Below are 16453 nucleotides of genomic sequence, written 5' to 3'. Positions count from 1 at the left end.
TGTCGGGGTTGAGAGGAGAAGAACAAGAAGTATTTGGAAGCGAATGAATGAAGAAATTCATTAACAGTTCGAAATCTCTTGATCAAGAAAAAGAATAAAAGTTAAATTGAATATTTTTAAGAAGATTAATTTTTTAAAACTTATATTTTATGGTACAAATTTATTTGATTTTTTTTTGGAAAGATTAAATTTATTCACATTAATGTTTTATTTTCAAATTTTAATTGAATTGTAGTTTAGAATTACTTTTTATCTGAATTAATATCTTAAATAACTTTATTTACATTTTAAAAATATATATTTGTAGGCATCCTTAAGTATCCGTAGGTATAAAAAAAATTCAAAAAATAAAATCCGAATATGTTTTCAGGGTGGCTGAGCAGATAATAGAGAGATATTTTTAGACAAATCATTGGCATTTGCAGTTACTACTGAAAAGAATGAGAACAATAGTTCAAAAACATAAATAGGAATAGTCCGCTATTTAGAAAATTATAAATTTTCCTAATTTCTCTTGCTTCTATGAAGGGTATAGGCCATCTTTTCCCTTCAAAATGCCCATTTGTAAGAAATCTTACATCAACTAGAAATTATGATATATCAACTAGAAATTATGGTATTTCATAATATATAAGTAGATACAAATTTCATCTTATAAGTCAATTTTATGAGATTGAGTTCATTTCTTAATATGATTCCACTATCTTGATTTCCTTTAAGAAGCATTCAATTGCATTTTCCATTTCACCACTTCATCATTAACACATAATCAAATGGGAACACACTCAATTGCATAAGAATTTGATATTACATTTTTATCTCATTTTCTAGCAATCATATTCAATAAACAGAAGCGAGGTCTGATGAGGAAATAAAAGCCATATGCAAATATCAATCTGCAGACTTGAAGCAGAGTCAACAAGAATAAGCAAAACTAAAATACAGAGAGATCTTCCTTTTGGGGGCAGGATAATGTCATGTACAAACCAGCACTACAACAATATAATGACCTTTATTAATTGAATGAATGTAATGCAAGAGTTTTGTTATAATCATTAGCCTCTCAATCGTATAGAATCTTGACCCTGTCAGTTAGGAACATACAGCTGAACAAGATGTGAACCAGACAGACCTAATTATTTTGGTCCATATTTGTACCTATTCTCCAGGCAACATACTGCATGACCAGCAGGGATGAATTCACTGTCGAATGGTTTAGCAGAAATTACCAGTGATTCTTCCTTCCTCATGCTGTCGAGTGGCATTTCTAGGTATTTTAATCAAACACATCACATCTCCACTAATTCTGCATATAAATAGATCAACATGATATAAGAATATTTCTTCCAAATGTATTCAAAAATAAATCTTCCAAATGTATAAGAATTATTACAATTATCTTCTACTCAAAGAGTAAGAATGAATGAAGAATCTTGCAGCCATCAAAAAGGCACTACAAATACCCTCCCCCATCCCCTCTTTTCAACAGAAAATAAAGTCAACCACCACCGCTTTTGTCTTGTAATCAGTAACTCCTCAACCAATTATATTCATACTTTCCACCAAACATTTTATTAATTTACATATAAACATTTGTTCTAAGAGGATCTCCATTGCAAGAGTCATAGATTGGGTCATAAGATTAAGGCTTGGGGTCTTATAAGATCTCCCCATTGGAGTATGTTAACATGGCATAAAAAATAAGAGTCTCTTGTCATAAGAATCAAAAACTATTTTTCTGTCTCGGAAATATATATTTCTATCAACAACCAAACAAAACATTAATAAGAGTGTGGATCTTATAAGACCCTTGCATTGGAGTAAAAATTGCAAAAAGATCTGAAAAGTGATGTGGCATAGTAGAACTCACAAAAATCAAATTAAAACCTCATAGAATGACTCCTACAATGGGGATGCTTTAAAAAAACACCTTAAATAACACATAAAAGATGACAAGAAGGAGCATTTTTCTCTGATTTTACAATTAGACTGATCATTGAACCGAGATTGAACAAATATTGATCAAATTATTATAATGATGAAATTCATATTAAAAAATAATATCATAATTTTATGATATTAAAAAAATAAAAATGTAAAATTTATACATCCTTAACAATTAAAATAATATAAAAGTACAAATAAAATGTTAATATACTTAAATTGAAAAATCAATAATATTTACTAATAATAACAAGTTTACATGTAGAACAAAAACAAAATGACAGAATATTTTCATTTGAATTTTATTTTAAAGAAAAATAAATGCATTATTAAATATTTTTAATTGACTGGCCAGTCCGGTCCATTTTTTTAAAAAAAAGGTATGTTATACTCGCAGCTAAGTTATAATATGCTGATACCACTGCCATTCACAAATACAAGCACCAGTGCTGAAAGTAGCATCAGAAAACTAAAGACTGTTTTGTGTTCCAAGTGCATCTCCTAAGCACCAATCTAAAGATCTGACTTCATCTAACACAATGACTCAAGAGAGACGAGGAAATTTAGCACGGAGCCAACCCATGACCTTAACCAGAAATCACCTATTTGCCGCATGAAAGTTCCACCACCAAAAATAACTACAAATAAAAACTCAAAAGACTCAATGGAATGTTACATTCAAAGGCCCCCTTCATAAGTATGACACTGTAGAAGCCTTTGCTGCATACAGAATGACAGACAAATTCGGGACTACAGGAATATCAGAGTTTACTGCACCGACCATGATATTCGGAAATCTTGGTATTTTCAAGCTGAGATGGTTATTTTGCGTCCCTCACGACAAACCAAAAAGAAAAACCAAGTGGAATCCAACTTATACTAGGCTTAGGGAGAAAACAAAGGATGAGAAAGGTGAAGATATTGCATAATTAACCCATGCTTCAATTGCATCGAGATGCAACGAATTATTATTCAAGAAAATCCATCAAAAAGGCACACAAACAGGCCAAAGAAGTTACTGAAAGGTATGCAAAGAAATGTAGCATCTAGCATTGCATCCCATAAATTATACGGCAGAGAAGTTAGAAGTTGTTTCGTAGATACTATTGGTACTATTCTCCAATCAGAACTAGAGTTTTGACTCGATAATTGGCATATTAAAAGTTTGCATCAAAGGTCAACAAAAATTACCCAAACATAACTCCAATTATAATGAAGATTGCACCTAGTCAATGAATGTATATTTAAGTTTTGTCCAATGAAAAGAAAAAACAGATCGGTGATACATTAGAAGAACACAAGTTAAAAGCATAGCGGAAAAAGGAAAGTAACTACCTACTTACCTCATGTACGAGTACAAGATGCATCAAAATCATCCGGTGCAACACGAGCAATCCAATTACTAAGCGTTCTCTTAATATCAGAGTGATTAACATACGCCAATTCATACATACTACACAAATTGACAACAAGCGTCTCGTTGAGAGCCACAGTGGGAACTCTCTCAAGCGCACTCTCCAACACCTTTATAGAATCCGACAAGTCCCTAAGATACATCAAACACAGAGCCTTGTTATTCACAGCCACGATATCTGCGCTGTCCCTCTCAATGCACTCCTCGTACTCCCTCACCGCCGACACATAGTCCTTACCAACCAAATACACCAACGCCTTGTTCCTATTCACAAGGTTGTTAAACTCAACCTCGCTCAACGACCCATTATTCTTTCCCTCACTCTCCACCTTCAAAAAAGAAACTTTCGCACCCTCCAAGTCCCCAATCTGCAACTGCATATACCCAAGTTGCGAAACCAACACAGGGTCCGAACCATCATCGCGAGAGAGAAGCTCCTTCATCAAACTCAAACACACGCCGAATTCTTTCTGACTCAAATGGTGCCCTATTATGCAATTCACGACAAAAACCTCTCGTTTTCGCCACAGTTTGAGGGAGACGCCTAGCTTGTTGTCATTCCCCTTTTCCCTAATCTTCCCGCGCACGAAATCAAGGAGTGTGTAAAAGCGATCCATGCCCTGCTGACGTTGCCCTAATTTGATTGGAATTAGGGCGTGGAGCCACCGTAGGGAGAAAGGGACCATTGATCCGACCCGGTTCGGGTAGATTTTGGGGTAGGTTTCGTACTGGTAGTGGGAACTGTCGAGGTCTTCGAGGGAATCGAGTTCCGCGGAGGCTTCGTTGAAACGACGCAGTTTTGTGAATGCGAGGGCGTTGAAGGCGAGGTAGGTGAGGTGGTCGTGGGGCTTGTGGAGGAGAGACAGAGCGCGGGCGCGGGAGACCTTGTCGATGATTGAACGCCACGCGCCGCGGTTCGCGAGGTCTTCAAGGGAATTCATGTCGTGGCACGCGTCCACAATTTGGTTCGAGAGAGGGTGCGGTTGAGAATCGGTGATTTCAGATTCCGATTCCATGACGGAAAGCGACGCCGGAGATGGGAAACGGATCTCGCCGGAGTCAGTGAAAAATAGTTCACAGTGGAGAAGAAATTAGCTGGGTTTGTTGGTTAATGATTTCTTATTGGGCCTAGTCCACGTTTTTAGGCCCATGAACACAAATAGGGGAAAAGTAATATGTATATGAAGGTACAAAGTCAGAGAAGGTATTAAGTCTCTTTGAATATCTTCTGGAAAAACATAAAAAAAAAAATTAATATATATATATGATTTGTTCATCTATTTAAACTGTGTTCATTTCATGATGAGATAAAGTTTTGGATTTAACTTCAACTCAATTTACTTTATAAGTGTTTTTTTTTTCTTTAAAATTTCCATCTTTTCTAATAAAATAATTTTTTGTTTCGTTAGTGAGGTGGGACTTGGCAAGTTATTTTGTTGTTCTAATTTATTAAAGCATAATTTGACTCTTTGTAATATATTTTTTGTACTTTAGTGTATTTTTGTTTTAGTGAGATGTCACATATTATTATATTAACATTGATAAAAAAAAATATCATTATATTCATACAAAAAATACTTTTTTCAAATTATACTATTATAGTGGACTGCATTTTTTATTGAATAATTTTGTGATATATTGTCAAATTTATTTCATGTGTTTTTGTGTTTTTATCTTTAAATAATATTTATTTATTTATTCGTTTTCTCTCATCTGTCTCATGTGAATATGACATGTAAATTAAATTCACTCAACAATATTAACATAAAGAAAACTTGGAAATTAATTATCATAATTATAAACATGTTGATTGTTCAAAGGTAAAAACTAGCTGATACTTTACATATGTGTATCATTTAGATTGTATTATGCATAGTAGATAATTTCGTACTGCTTTAGTAAATTAAAAAAATGTTTTCAGAGTTAGATTTGTTAAATTACTTTCACCAGTGTGTAATAATAACAGTATTATTGGTTTAAAAAAATTATACATAAATAAAATAATAGTATCTTTAATAACGATAAATTATATTAAGTAGTTTTATTAAAAAAGTATAATTATTCTTTAGTTTAGACTTAAAAAAGTATGTGTAGTAAGAATAAAATTACATAAGGTAGTTTTATGATAGTAAAGTTAAATCCTAGAAGTGATAATTACACAAATATTAAAAACAAAAATCCATGCTGAAATAAAAAACTAGTTCATACACAGTTTGTATTTCTTAGAAAGTTGCTGATATATTAACACCTTAAAAACACACCCATAACATTTTAATAAATTAATATTTTATTAATTTTTATTTTACTTTTTCATTTAAAAATATTATTATATTTTTATAGATGGTGTTAAATGCATGTTTTTTAGTGTTTATGTTTGATGTTCTCGACGAAACTTTTCTCTTCTCAGAAATAAATGCAAATTTGTGATTCCATAGTTCAAGGCAAAGTCTACCTGCAGTTCTGTCACTGCATAAGCTTCAATTTTCATACATAGACCTGCAAAAACCTAAGTTTGTCTCCTTAAACAAGGAACAACCAAACATCAATGAAGACAACACACTGCAAAACTACCACAAAGTACGGTTCAAATAAAGTTAAGAAAAACAAAGGATCAATAGAACTTCTCTTCACACCATATGCCATGAAACAAAAGCAAACTATATTCAAAACTTGAAAATATACAGTGCAGTAAAGCACCACTTTTTCTAATTTATTTTTCTTATAATAATCTGTCTCCACTCTACATGATAGAACATGCATTTGGGTTTTCATCACTGAACATGGTGGTGTATGGATCTTCATAAGCTGCTGTCACTGTTCCAATGGCGGCAGAGTTATCCACTCTCCTCACGTATCCTGGAGGAGCCTTCTTGTCATAAGCTTGAACAGTATAAGGATTTGCCACCATGTTGTAAGGCACGTAAGGCCATATCTCAGCCTTTTTCCCTGTTGACTTTGCCTTCTTTAGGACCTTGTTTGCTTCCACATAACCAGTTACAGTCACTTTCTGCTGTTTCCTGTTTATCTCCACTGATTCTACTCCTGCACTTACACCACCACATTTTTTAGCTTCATCACCTTCATAGTTATAATTTCACACTACTGTAATTTCATCTTTACATGTTACACATTCCAATATTATTGTTATTTTCTTATTAATTGAAATTCTCTATAACATATCCGATAAAAGTTAGTCAAAACCACAGGTGTATATGGTAACCTTCAACAATTTTCAGAATACTTCATAATAACAACTGAAATATGTTAGTATATGGTTTATCATCTAATAATGCAGCAAGAAATATATGGTTGGTATTTATCATATAGAATCTGAGTAAGGATAAAACTTACCATCTAACGAAGAGAGAGTTTTCTTAACCTTTAGCACACAGCCATCACAATCCATCATCACCTTCAGCTCTACGGTCTGTAATTGCTTTCTGTTCTTGGTGTTGTGTTGGTGGTTGCCACTGCCAGTGCCCATTAGATCAGACAAGTAATCACCAACTCCCATTTTTGTGTATTTAGTATCAAAACCAGTAAAAGGGTTTGCTCTTCTGCACTTCAGAAAAAGATTGAAGTTCCTGAGTGGAGAAAATTAATGAGAAGGGTTGAACACTGATGGTGTTGGAGATGAAACTACTCTATAGGTGTGTATATATAGAAAAAGCAAGGTAGAAAACCAGAATAAGTTACAGGGAACTTTCTCGCAAAACAGAAAAAGATTCCTCACTTACCTTCTAATGATCAAAAACCAATGCTGCTCTTTGAACAACTTTTTTTACTTACCTTAGATATTTTTACCACAGGCCAAGTAATTATTTATAAGCCTTTCACGAGATTGAATCATAGTTATGAATGGAAAGGTATAGTGGCCCTACCTACAGCAGCAGTGGAACAAGAGGCTTAAAAAGGGTTTTAGCTTCTGAATGGGGAAAATTTAGACGTGGGGTTGAAGAAAGCAGATAAGAAGAAAGACGTTGGTGCATTATGCATATTTGATGCGGAAATAAATAGTAAAAATAATTGCAGTGCTTGTGGTTCAGTTGACACTTGACAAAGTTATGTATTATATGTATAAAAAGAAAGAGACATTTGAAATGACAGCTATGAGAAGCCTGTGATTGTGGCTTGAATTCAAATGGAAGTGCAATAATTTATGAAGGACGAAAGTGAAACTGTGAAAGCAGCCACCGACTAGAAAACCCGAATGAACAACATAATGTGTAACATAGGATTATGATGGAGATTGAATTTGAAGTGTGGCAAGTACATGCATTTCCCACTTATCACAGATCAAATGCCTTTTACCCTCCATTCAAATTTCACTCAGATTAAACCCAACAATGCAAACCTCTTTTGAATTTGAGTGATGGTATATTGAGAATCATGTTTGAGAAAGAGAAACAAGTTTGTACCAAAATGCAACAATTTAAGAAAAAAAAATTGTATTAATCAAATTAGTGTATTTTGATTTAAAGTTGTCAAAAAGTAACATTTTTCTTTTGAATGTTATCTTTGATATACAACTTTAAAATGAATAAATCATACACTAAAGAATCTTTTTTCTTTTTCCTTAGAATCTTAGTGCAAGACTTCATTTATAAAATAACATAAAAGGGACCTTACTAGTTTGATTTTATATAAAAAAAAATACAAAAATATAATGGGTTGAAATTTGCTTCGCATTACAACTTTAGGAAGAAAAAAAATTAGTAATATACTTTCTTGATGATTTTATCTTTAAAAAATGTTTTGATATTAAGAAAAAAAAAAGGTATATTTAAGTTGTTATTGACTTTAAGCTATATATATTAACCGGAATAATAATTTTTTCATTTTGAAATCCAAACTCATTTTATAGTTCCAGTTTTCTATAACTATAAGGAGTTTCCCATTTGTCTTAATTTTAACTAAAATTAGTGATATGACACTATTTTTTTAATCTCGTACCTTTTAAACTCATTGTGGCAATATAAATAACACTTTCTCAGACTCATTTTACATTAAATTCTTTAAACAATTTTCTAAAAGTATACTTGTTAATGTTATTATCTAAAAGAGATATTTGATTCTCAATGTGAAGCCAACATTTCTATCAAGGGAACCAAAAGAAGCAATTTGAATCATTTAAGTAACTCGTTGTATTTTGTAATTAGCAAAAAACTGAAAGCTCAGTCTCGCTTTTGGAAAACAAAACTGATAAGAAAATTAAACTAAAAGTGTGTGAAGAAAAAAGGTTAAATTCCATAAACATATTAACAAGCAATAATTTGTAGAATAAATAAAATGAATTATTTTTGTCCTAAGTAAAAATTAATTTTTGGCTTAAATAAACTAGAAGGAATTATAATGACTATATATCCATTAACTTAAAACATGTATTAGATTTATCTAAAAGGTTAAAGACTAATATGTATTAAATTATTTCTAATATTTATAACAACACTATATTTACACAGAAAAACAAGAAGATAAACCATATGTGAAACGTGAAATAGAACCATGATTAGTAATATAATATTGTTCCTTCTTGCTTTTAGAAACTTGATGTGAACACATGAAAAATGAATTTTCCATTTTTATTAAACTCATCCATATATATCTCCTGTTTAAACACTTTAATTTGGACAAAGAAGCATGTGATTGATATATTTATGTACTTTCTTCTTCCTTTTTGATTGTATATAATTCTCAGTTTATCATACATGAACAGCTTTAATTAGGAAATGGAGAGCTATAGAAGTCGTTGCATGTTATTATCACACACAAAAAATCACACTTCTTCTTTTTAGTGTGTATGTAATTTTCTTGTATCTTAATGAACTCTAATTCAACCTAATAATATGTTATTACGAATTGTCATTTGATAAATATTAAAAATTAGCAGCTATATAATAGCTGTCTGTATAATTTAATTTAATTTAATTTCTCTCTTTGGTCACGATCATGCATTTTTAGCAACTCCCCAATGCCAGCCAACATATTAATTATTAATAAATAAAGGCATGTTTAATAATATGCTGAGAAGTTGGCAAAACCAACGTATTGTGTTGTTTGATCCAAAGGACAAATCTCCATTAGGATCCGATACTCTTATTAATTATTAACATGACGTCTTATATCCATCATTCGTTCCAATTAAAAACTCATCAACACTTCAAAATGAAAATACTCTCTTTTTTCTTTTTCCTTTTTTTCATCTATGAGATTATCTCTTTAACTATTAAGAAATTTATTTATTTAAAATAAATTGTTGAAATTTACTGAATCAATATATCACGTTAAAGTGCACCATGAGATAATCCGTAGGCCCTCAATTTCTTTAAATAATAAAATAGTTTTTAGTTTTTCAAATTTTAAAAATTCGCGTTTGTGTACACATTTTTTTTTCATCATATATCGACTTATGAAGAAGTACTTTTATACGATTTTTATGTTTTTAATATAAATTTTAGTAATGTTTTTTATTTCAATAATTATCATAATATCTAATTTTTTTAATTATCATAAAATGTAGATCATAACAAAACATATATAAACTATTTAAAAAATCATTATAAAGACTAAAAAGTATAATAATAAATAATAAATACATTATTCAAATTCTAAAGAAAAAATATTTTTTTTCAGAATTAAAATAGGTTAGCAATGAATAGAAGTCAAATTTTAGATGGCATACAGTCACGCACAGTGAGATTTTTTTAAGGGAGCTGCGTCAAGAAAAAGAAAAAAAAATAACAATTATAACAACTTCAGAACTAGATACCATGCATATATGATATCGTTTCTATCTTAGAAATAATTTATCTATAAAAGATTTCAAAACATTAAAAATAAGAAATTTTATACATAAAAGTGAAATATTTTACGATTTGTTTTATCTGGCCATGCTTAGGATGTTAATGTTTTTTACTTCAATATTTATTATTACTATTTTAAGTTTTTATATATCACCAACTAATTAAAAAAAAATTATATCATTTTTAAGATAATAATTATCAAAATTAACAAAACTTAATTTACGTAATAATGTGTAATTAAGTGTATTTGGACACATCTAATACACATAATCATATCAAATTTTCAAATATGTTGTTGCTTTTAGACAATGCAAGTAAAAGTGAGTAACATAGAAACAAACACTCAACAAATGATATCATAAAATTATATTACCTGTACATACATTTCAATGTTTAGAAAATTTTACTCATTAAGCCAATCGGTCTATTACTTTGATGTTTCACTAATCATAACTAAGATAAACATTATATCTAAAAATTAGCAGCTTGTAATATTACACTTTGTGGCTCATTATGTAAAAAATGGAAAACACCAGTGCACCACGACTACTAAAAAAAACTAAATATGCTCTTATTAAAATTTGCATTGTAACTAGCTCTCTTAGCAAAAACCATTAGCTTTGATTATCAATCTGATTTTCATACACCGAACGACAAAATGATTCCGTGATTTTTGGATAAACAAGTCCAGGTTTCATATTTATTCAGAGCATTTGAATTAACATAATCAACAGAGTGACATATAAACTAGTTGATTGAAAAATGAATTAAATTAAAAGGCAGTCTTCAGGATAACACCAAGCAAATTAATTTACATAAGCTCACCCGTCAGAAAACGGGGTTACCATAGTCCAGTACGCGTTTAAGGAATCTAACATGCTGGTAAGGTTGAAAATAACAGCATTGGATGGTGTGAGATCTAAAATACTTACAAAAGCTAGGGGGACAAAATGGATACAATACAGACTTGGGTATACATGTAACGCTATCTAGACATATATAAGAATCAGAATGCGATGCTTTCAGTAAGAGGTAGACACAAGTTGAAATAGAAGAAACAAATAGCAGTGCCAATATACCCGGCACGATGAAATCATCCGCGATAAAGCTGCTGAAGATTTGTGGGGAGCTCTTCCAGCAACAGCTGGAGCAACTGCATGCCCGTTCGTTCTTTGTTGCTCATCTGAAGGCAATGGGTTTGGTGAAGTCTCATTTGGAGAAAGGGGCATCCTCTTACCTATACTCAGATCCTGACCTACACATCCATTGAGACAATGTATAAGCAAAATGAATAGAGAGTTAGGGTTTTGATTTGAAAAAATCCATTAAATCAGTTAAATGGCTAAGAAACCAAGTCAGGTTCACTGCCTAACAAGAATTATTAGAACTATAAAATATATTAAGCTCATAAACTCAAAAGTAATATGACTCACAATTTGAGCGTGACCACGCTAGCTTCTTGTTTTCCCTATCAAATACCAAACGGTATCCAGTCATGAAGTTCTCTGCAAAAATATGTTATTGGTTTTAAGATTAAAGTATCTTTTAATAACTATACTATATACTATATTTCAGAGTAAGGGTAATGAGTAGACATTGACTAGGAAAATAACTTACGTCCAATTGTTCCCATATCCCCTTCTGTTGGCTGTATGGCTAAACAAAATCCAATGACTCCCTGCACAAAGAGAACCGGTCTACCTAATTTAGATACACCAGTTACAGGAGAAATAGCCACTTTTTGGTTTTATTTTTTCTTCTATAAGTATTATTCTAAAAACTGAGTTTTCCTTTTGCAGAGAACATTTTCTATTAACATATTAAATGGATGCTGCACATTCCAGGAAAAAATAATGTTTACAAGAACACGTTTTCACTTGCTAAATCGATGCAACAATCCCTATGACAATAATATTAATCCCAAAAAAACATAATAGAAAACATTTTAACAAGGCAACAAATGAACTGTTGGCTTATGCATTCGTATAAAGTTAGTTCACCGCCTAGGAAAATAATATAACCAAAAATTGTTACAATTCAATTTTCCAAAAAATTCATGCACTGCGTCCTTAGAACAATTGGAGATAGAGGTGATTCAAAGCAGTTCACAGCTGTCTGGCCTCAGTAATGAGCATGAAAGTTAGATAAAAAAAAGGCCAAACTTGGGAATTGGGACAGAATGGTGGTGAAAAACATTCTGTATAAGTAAAACTATATTTTGATACAAAATCCATTCTGTTCTGGCAAAGTGGATAGAATATATTCATTAGGTGTCCACATACAAAATATAAGTTCAAACAGACAGTAGGTACTTTTTCTCTCATGGGCTACACAAAAGGGAAGTACTTCTCAGCAAAAATTCGCTGCAAATAATTAGTTGATACAATAAAAAATAATGGCATGTCCTCTTGTATTATTAATCCTTCTGATAATTTATAAAGAAAGCAATAAGTTAAAAAAAATAAATGCATTTAATTTCTTAAAAACATTTAATACCTTCTTTGTTAAATAGGTAGGAGGATTAACAAGAAAATGTCGGAGGAAGAATTAGAAATATTCTAACACTAATCATGATTCATAGTTAATTATAAATTTAAAAACCTTAGTCCAGGATCACTTCATTCACACCCACCTTCTTTGTTAAATAGGTAGGAGGATTAACAAGAAAATGTCGGAGGAAGAATTAGAAATATTCTAACACTAATCATGATTCATAGTTAATTATAAATTTAAAAAACTTAGTCCAGGATCACTTCATTCACACCCACCTTCTTTGTTAAATAGGTAGGAGGATTAACAAGAAAATGTCGGAGGAAGAATTAGAAATATTCTAACACTAATCATGATTCATAGTTAATTATAAATTTAAAAACCTTAGTCCAGGATCACTTCACCTCATTGCCATAGAATACAAACACGGGATTATAGACCACAAAACTGTTATTCTGCTGGAACATGAGAGTTAAGCTGGGAACCTTTGGCAATTCTTGTGAACTGTCCGAAAAAAAATAATAAATAAATAAAGCTGTCAAAGAGACTAGAATTTCCAGCAATTACGAAATCATGGACCAAAGAGACACAGGCAGAGGTAAGAGAGAGAGACAGATAGAAATCTATCAAGAAAACTCACCTGGGTACATAGCAATACTCCCAAGGAGATCCTTCAAAGCTAGATCTTGAACCATTTACTTGTTGATCAAACTATTACAAATAAAATCATATGAAAACACTGAGGAAAAAATTATAATTACGGATCTCAGAAATCTAAAGTACCTGCTCGGCTATTGCTCCATAGGCATGGCCAGGAAGAAATGTAAAAGACGTTCCGCTATCAACCTGTGCTTTAAAACCTGTCATTTTAAGACAAGTGTTCCCAATACAAGATGACTCCACTCCAACAATGTACGTTGAACTGGCCAGGAGATTTATCATCATTAGCATGATACCATTTTCTACGTTTTTTAGTTCAGTGAAACATGGTAAACTAATTTAAAGCACATACTATAATCCATCCAAAGGCAAGAACGGAGTAGACTGTTGGATGGTTGATCCCTGGTCCCCAAAAAACATTCTACCAGAATCATCTTCATTAAAGCACAAGGAAAACGAATTGTGGATTAATCCGGACTTAGCAAGAAGACTCGGAACTGAACTCTCCCCAGGTCCCAAACCTAATAGACCATCGGGGGCAACCCCATCCAAGTAACCGCCACTTTGCTTCATACCACACCTACATTCAACAAAAAACAGACATCAGAGACAACCAGGAAGAAACTTGCTTTTCAGAACAAGGAGGGAAAAAGACATCATCAGGCAAAGTGATTTTGAAGTGAAAAGGACAGGGCAGTCAGCCACACCCAAAAACAACTGGAGCCTGAACAGACGAGTTTGATAAACCGCCACCAGACTGAAGATGCAGTATGTCCTCAACTAACAATCCAGAACTCGATGTATTATCTGACAAGTAACTGACCATGTACGGACACTGCTGCTGGGAACTTTTACAATTCGAACTATTATCACACAAGTGATGGCTGCAAGATAGATGCTTGCTGGATAACGATCGAGACGGACTATATTCATTCAGATCTCTATCCTGCATAATAGATGCCCCATATGTGAAGGAGCACCTGCCATCAATTATTGGAAATAAGTGCTAAACCTGTTATAGACTCTAAACCTCACTGAACAATTGCACCCATAAAGGTGCCAGAGTATCATATTCCACTCCAATTGACACCTTATCCTTATCCAATCAAGGATTTGCAACTCGCATCGATGAATATTTTCTAAACAATCACTAAAACAAACTAATACAATCAAATACTGTATCAATAAACCTTATCCGATCAAGGATTCACAATCATCATTAACTAATTTTTAAACAATCAATAAAACAAGCTAATAGAATCAAGTATTGTATTATTACATTAAGTTATTAAGACTACATGATACATAGTAGCGTAAATCAACATATTAGAAAGTGTATAGCCAAGTAACATTAGTCCTCGAACAAAATACATGAAAGTTCAAACACCAATCACGTCAGTGCAAAGTTCAAAAAACTGCGAGTTACATTACAATATTAACATATGTTTAAGACTAAAATGTCGAGATCAACCAACAAGAAATTTCATAGACTCATTTCAAACTTCCTTAGTTTCTAGAACTAAGTTAACATTATGCTTAATCACAGCTACTCAACATAGTAAGAGAAATCAGAGAAGAGATAGATTAGGCACCATATTCATACCAGATTGGAATAGTAACTCGATGACAATGGAGCACACTGTACGCAATCACACGGAATCCAAAGAAGATCACTGCCTGCGTCCAACGCCACGAGAAACGAAGTACTCGGTGTTCCAATATCAATCCACGTGTAATGTAACCTAATCACCAGAGACACATACATTATCAGATTCAAAATCACGTCGTTTCGCGCGACTAGAAAAAAACAGAAGAGAGACGAGTTAGGGATTAGTATTATCACCAGCCGAAGTCGTTGCCTAGAGACAACGTTTTGCTACCGTGAGTAGGAAACAGAAGCTGGTAGCGAGCGCCTCCGAGTTTGATCTTGCGTCTGAGAATGTCGTCGGCGAGAAGCATCTGGTAGTAGCGCAAGCTCCGCCGCTCTGGCCAGTCGCCGGTCGGGATTCGAACCGGTTTGATTTCGTCGGCGAAGCGGTGAACGAGGCGCGCGGAAAACGTGATGGAAAGCGGCATTGCGCGTGCCGTTAGCTCCAACAACAACAACAGTAGCAGCAACCGCCAACGCATCGAGATCGAGATCTGGCACGGACACTTGTTCTGATGCCTCGTTGAAACAGATTAAGTATGACGATTGGTGTTAACTAGTGAGGCGAGAGTGCGCAGTGTGCATCATCATCATCTATAGTTTCGTTTCGTCCCTGTGTGGCTGTGTGTGAGAGCGAGAACGAGAGTGTTAGTGGATAAAGCACAGAAAGTGGCGCATTCGCGTTGGGGATTGAAACTTAACTGTTAAGCGCTTAATTAACGGAGAAAGTGGTATGAAGTGATATGATTAGTGTTTGTTATAGTGAGGGTTGAAAATGATGATTAGGATAGGAGGAGTAAGCGTACAACGGTAACAGGACGAAGCGAAACGTCACGCGCGGTGGCCCCACCGTGTCTTTACGTGTTCGAGATAAAACGGGCTTTTATTGCCAGTGTTGATTTGTCTTTGCCACTGTGGCCCCGCATTTACTTTCATTCCTTTCCTTTTACAAAATAAAAAGAATAAATTATATAATTTAATAATAAAGATTTATATATATAAATATATTTTAATTTTTTAAAACAGAAAATTATTTGTTATTGTTGATTAAAAAACTTTTTCTTTATTTTTTAATTATAATAAAAATTTATATAATTAATTTAAAATTTTAGAAAATTAATATATTTCTTATAATAGAAGGCAAAAGTTTCTTAGCCAGACATAAAGAGCCTCATAGCATACAAGCCAAAAGTTTCTTAGCTAATCTCATTACATCAAGAATAAACTTAAATAATTGCTCTACATGGTAAGAAATCACAAATGTCTGGTGTGGACAGGGGATAAAATCTCTCTCACACCAAAGAAAAAATCTTCAAAGCTAAACAGAAATAATTATGAATCCCACTCTTTGTTAAGTAATGATAATTATTGGAAGTAGAAAATTTATACTAGATGTGATTGATGTAACTGAAAATAATTTTTATTTTATTTTAATAATATTATATTTATTATAATAAATAAAAAGGTAAATATTAATTAATTTCTTCTATTTTA

The 16453-nt window shown here is 32.6% G+C and overlaps 3 protein-coding genes across 6 annotated transcripts; all 3 read right to left on the bottom strand.

The window, feature by feature from the left end:
* Positions 1–861: 861 nt before the first annotated feature.
* On the bottom strand, positions 862–4456 carry LOC137815133 (uncharacterized). 2 transcript variants are annotated; one of them, XM_068618191.1, is made up of 2 exons: positions 3280–4456; positions 862–1306 (listed from the first exon to the last, which is right to left on the bottom strand). In XM_068618191.1, exon 1 carries the CDS (start codon positions 4372–4374, stop codon positions 3289–3291), a length of 1086 nt encoding a protein of 361 aa, XP_068474292.1. In that variant the 5' UTR covers positions 4375–4456; the 3' UTR covers positions 862–1306; positions 3280–3288. The 2 variants fall into 2 exon arrangements, with proteins under 2 accessions (XP_068474292.1, XP_068474291.1); XM_068618190.1 differs by having other exon boundaries at positions 3288–4454.
* Positions 4457–5793: 1337 nt separating this feature from the next.
* LOC137815149 (heavy metal-associated isoprenylated plant protein 23-like) lies at positions 5794–7311 on the bottom strand. Of its 3 annotated transcripts, none has more exons than XM_068618214.1 (3): positions 7096–7149; positions 6710–6942; positions 5794–6400 (listed from the first exon to the last, which is right to left on the bottom strand). In XM_068618214.1, the coding sequence occupies exons 2-3, from the start codon at positions 6870–6872 to the stop codon at positions 6099–6101; spliced, it is 465 nt and encodes a 154-aa protein (XP_068474315.1). In that variant the 5' UTR covers positions 6873–6942; positions 7096–7149; the 3' UTR covers positions 5794–6098. The 3 variants fall into 3 exon arrangements, with proteins under 3 accessions (XP_068474315.1, XP_068474313.1, XP_068474314.1); XM_068618212.1 differs by lacking the exon at positions 7096–7149 and adding an exon at positions 7240–7311 and having other exon boundaries at positions 5927–6400; XM_068618213.1 differs by having other exon boundaries at positions 5927–6400; positions 7148–7272.
* Positions 7312–10912: 3601 nt separating this feature from the next.
* On the bottom strand, positions 10913–15720 carry LOC137815146 (aspartic proteinase-like protein 1). The gene is made up of 10 exons (XM_068618208.1): positions 15155–15720; positions 14915–15053; positions 14019–14257; positions 13664–13891; positions 13435–13573; positions 13292–13362; positions 13056–13155; positions 11779–11839; positions 11595–11666; positions 10913–11416 (listed from the first exon to the last, which is right to left on the bottom strand). The coding sequence occupies exons 1-10, from the start codon at positions 15439–15441 to the stop codon at positions 11184–11186; spliced, it is 1569 nt and encodes a 522-aa protein (XP_068474309.1). The 5' UTR covers positions 15442–15720; the 3' UTR covers positions 10913–11183.
* Between the last annotated feature and the right edge of the window lie 733 nt (positions 15721–16453).

The sequence above is a fragment of the Phaseolus vulgaris genome, chromosome 1, assembly GCF_000499845.2.
Source record: "Phaseolus vulgaris cultivar G19833 chromosome 1, P. vulgaris v2.0, whole genome shotgun sequence".
NCBI lineage: Eukaryota > Viridiplantae > Streptophyta > Magnoliopsida > Fabales > Fabaceae > Phaseolus > Phaseolus vulgaris.
The sequence above is the reverse complement of the archived record's forward strand: the minus strand, read 5'-3'. Positions and strand labels throughout refer to the sequence as shown.

What these genes read in the sequence shown, in the direction of transcription:
- LOC137815149 (XM_068618212.1), bottom strand. Translation starts at nt 6,872, where the DNA reads ATGGGAGTTGGTGATTACTTGTCTGATCTAATGGGCACTGGCAGTGGC. An exon ending in AACTCTCTCTTCGTTAGATG is followed by an intron (nt 6,401 to 6,709) that starts GTAAGTTTTATC and finishes GTGTAAGTGCAG; the next exon opens with GAGTAGAATCAGTGGAGATA.
- LOC137815133 (XM_068618191.1), bottom strand. Translation starts at nt 4,374, where the DNA reads ATGGAATCGGAATCTGAAATCACCGATTCTCAACCGCACCCTCTCTCG.
- LOC137815146 (XM_068618208.1), bottom strand. Translation starts at nt 15,441, where the DNA reads ATGCGTTGGCGGTTGCTGCTACTGTTGTTGTTGTTGGAGCTAACGGCA. An exon ending in TTGCCTTTGGATGGATTATA is followed by an intron (nt 13,574 to 13,663) that starts GTATGTGCTTTA and finishes TCTCCTGGCCAG; the next exon opens with TTCAACGTACATTGTTGGAG. An exon ending in AGCGTGGTCACGCTCAAATT is followed by an intron (nt 11,417 to 11,594) that starts GTGAGTCATATT and finishes ATGGATGTGTAG; the next exon opens with GTCAGGATCTGAGTATAGGT.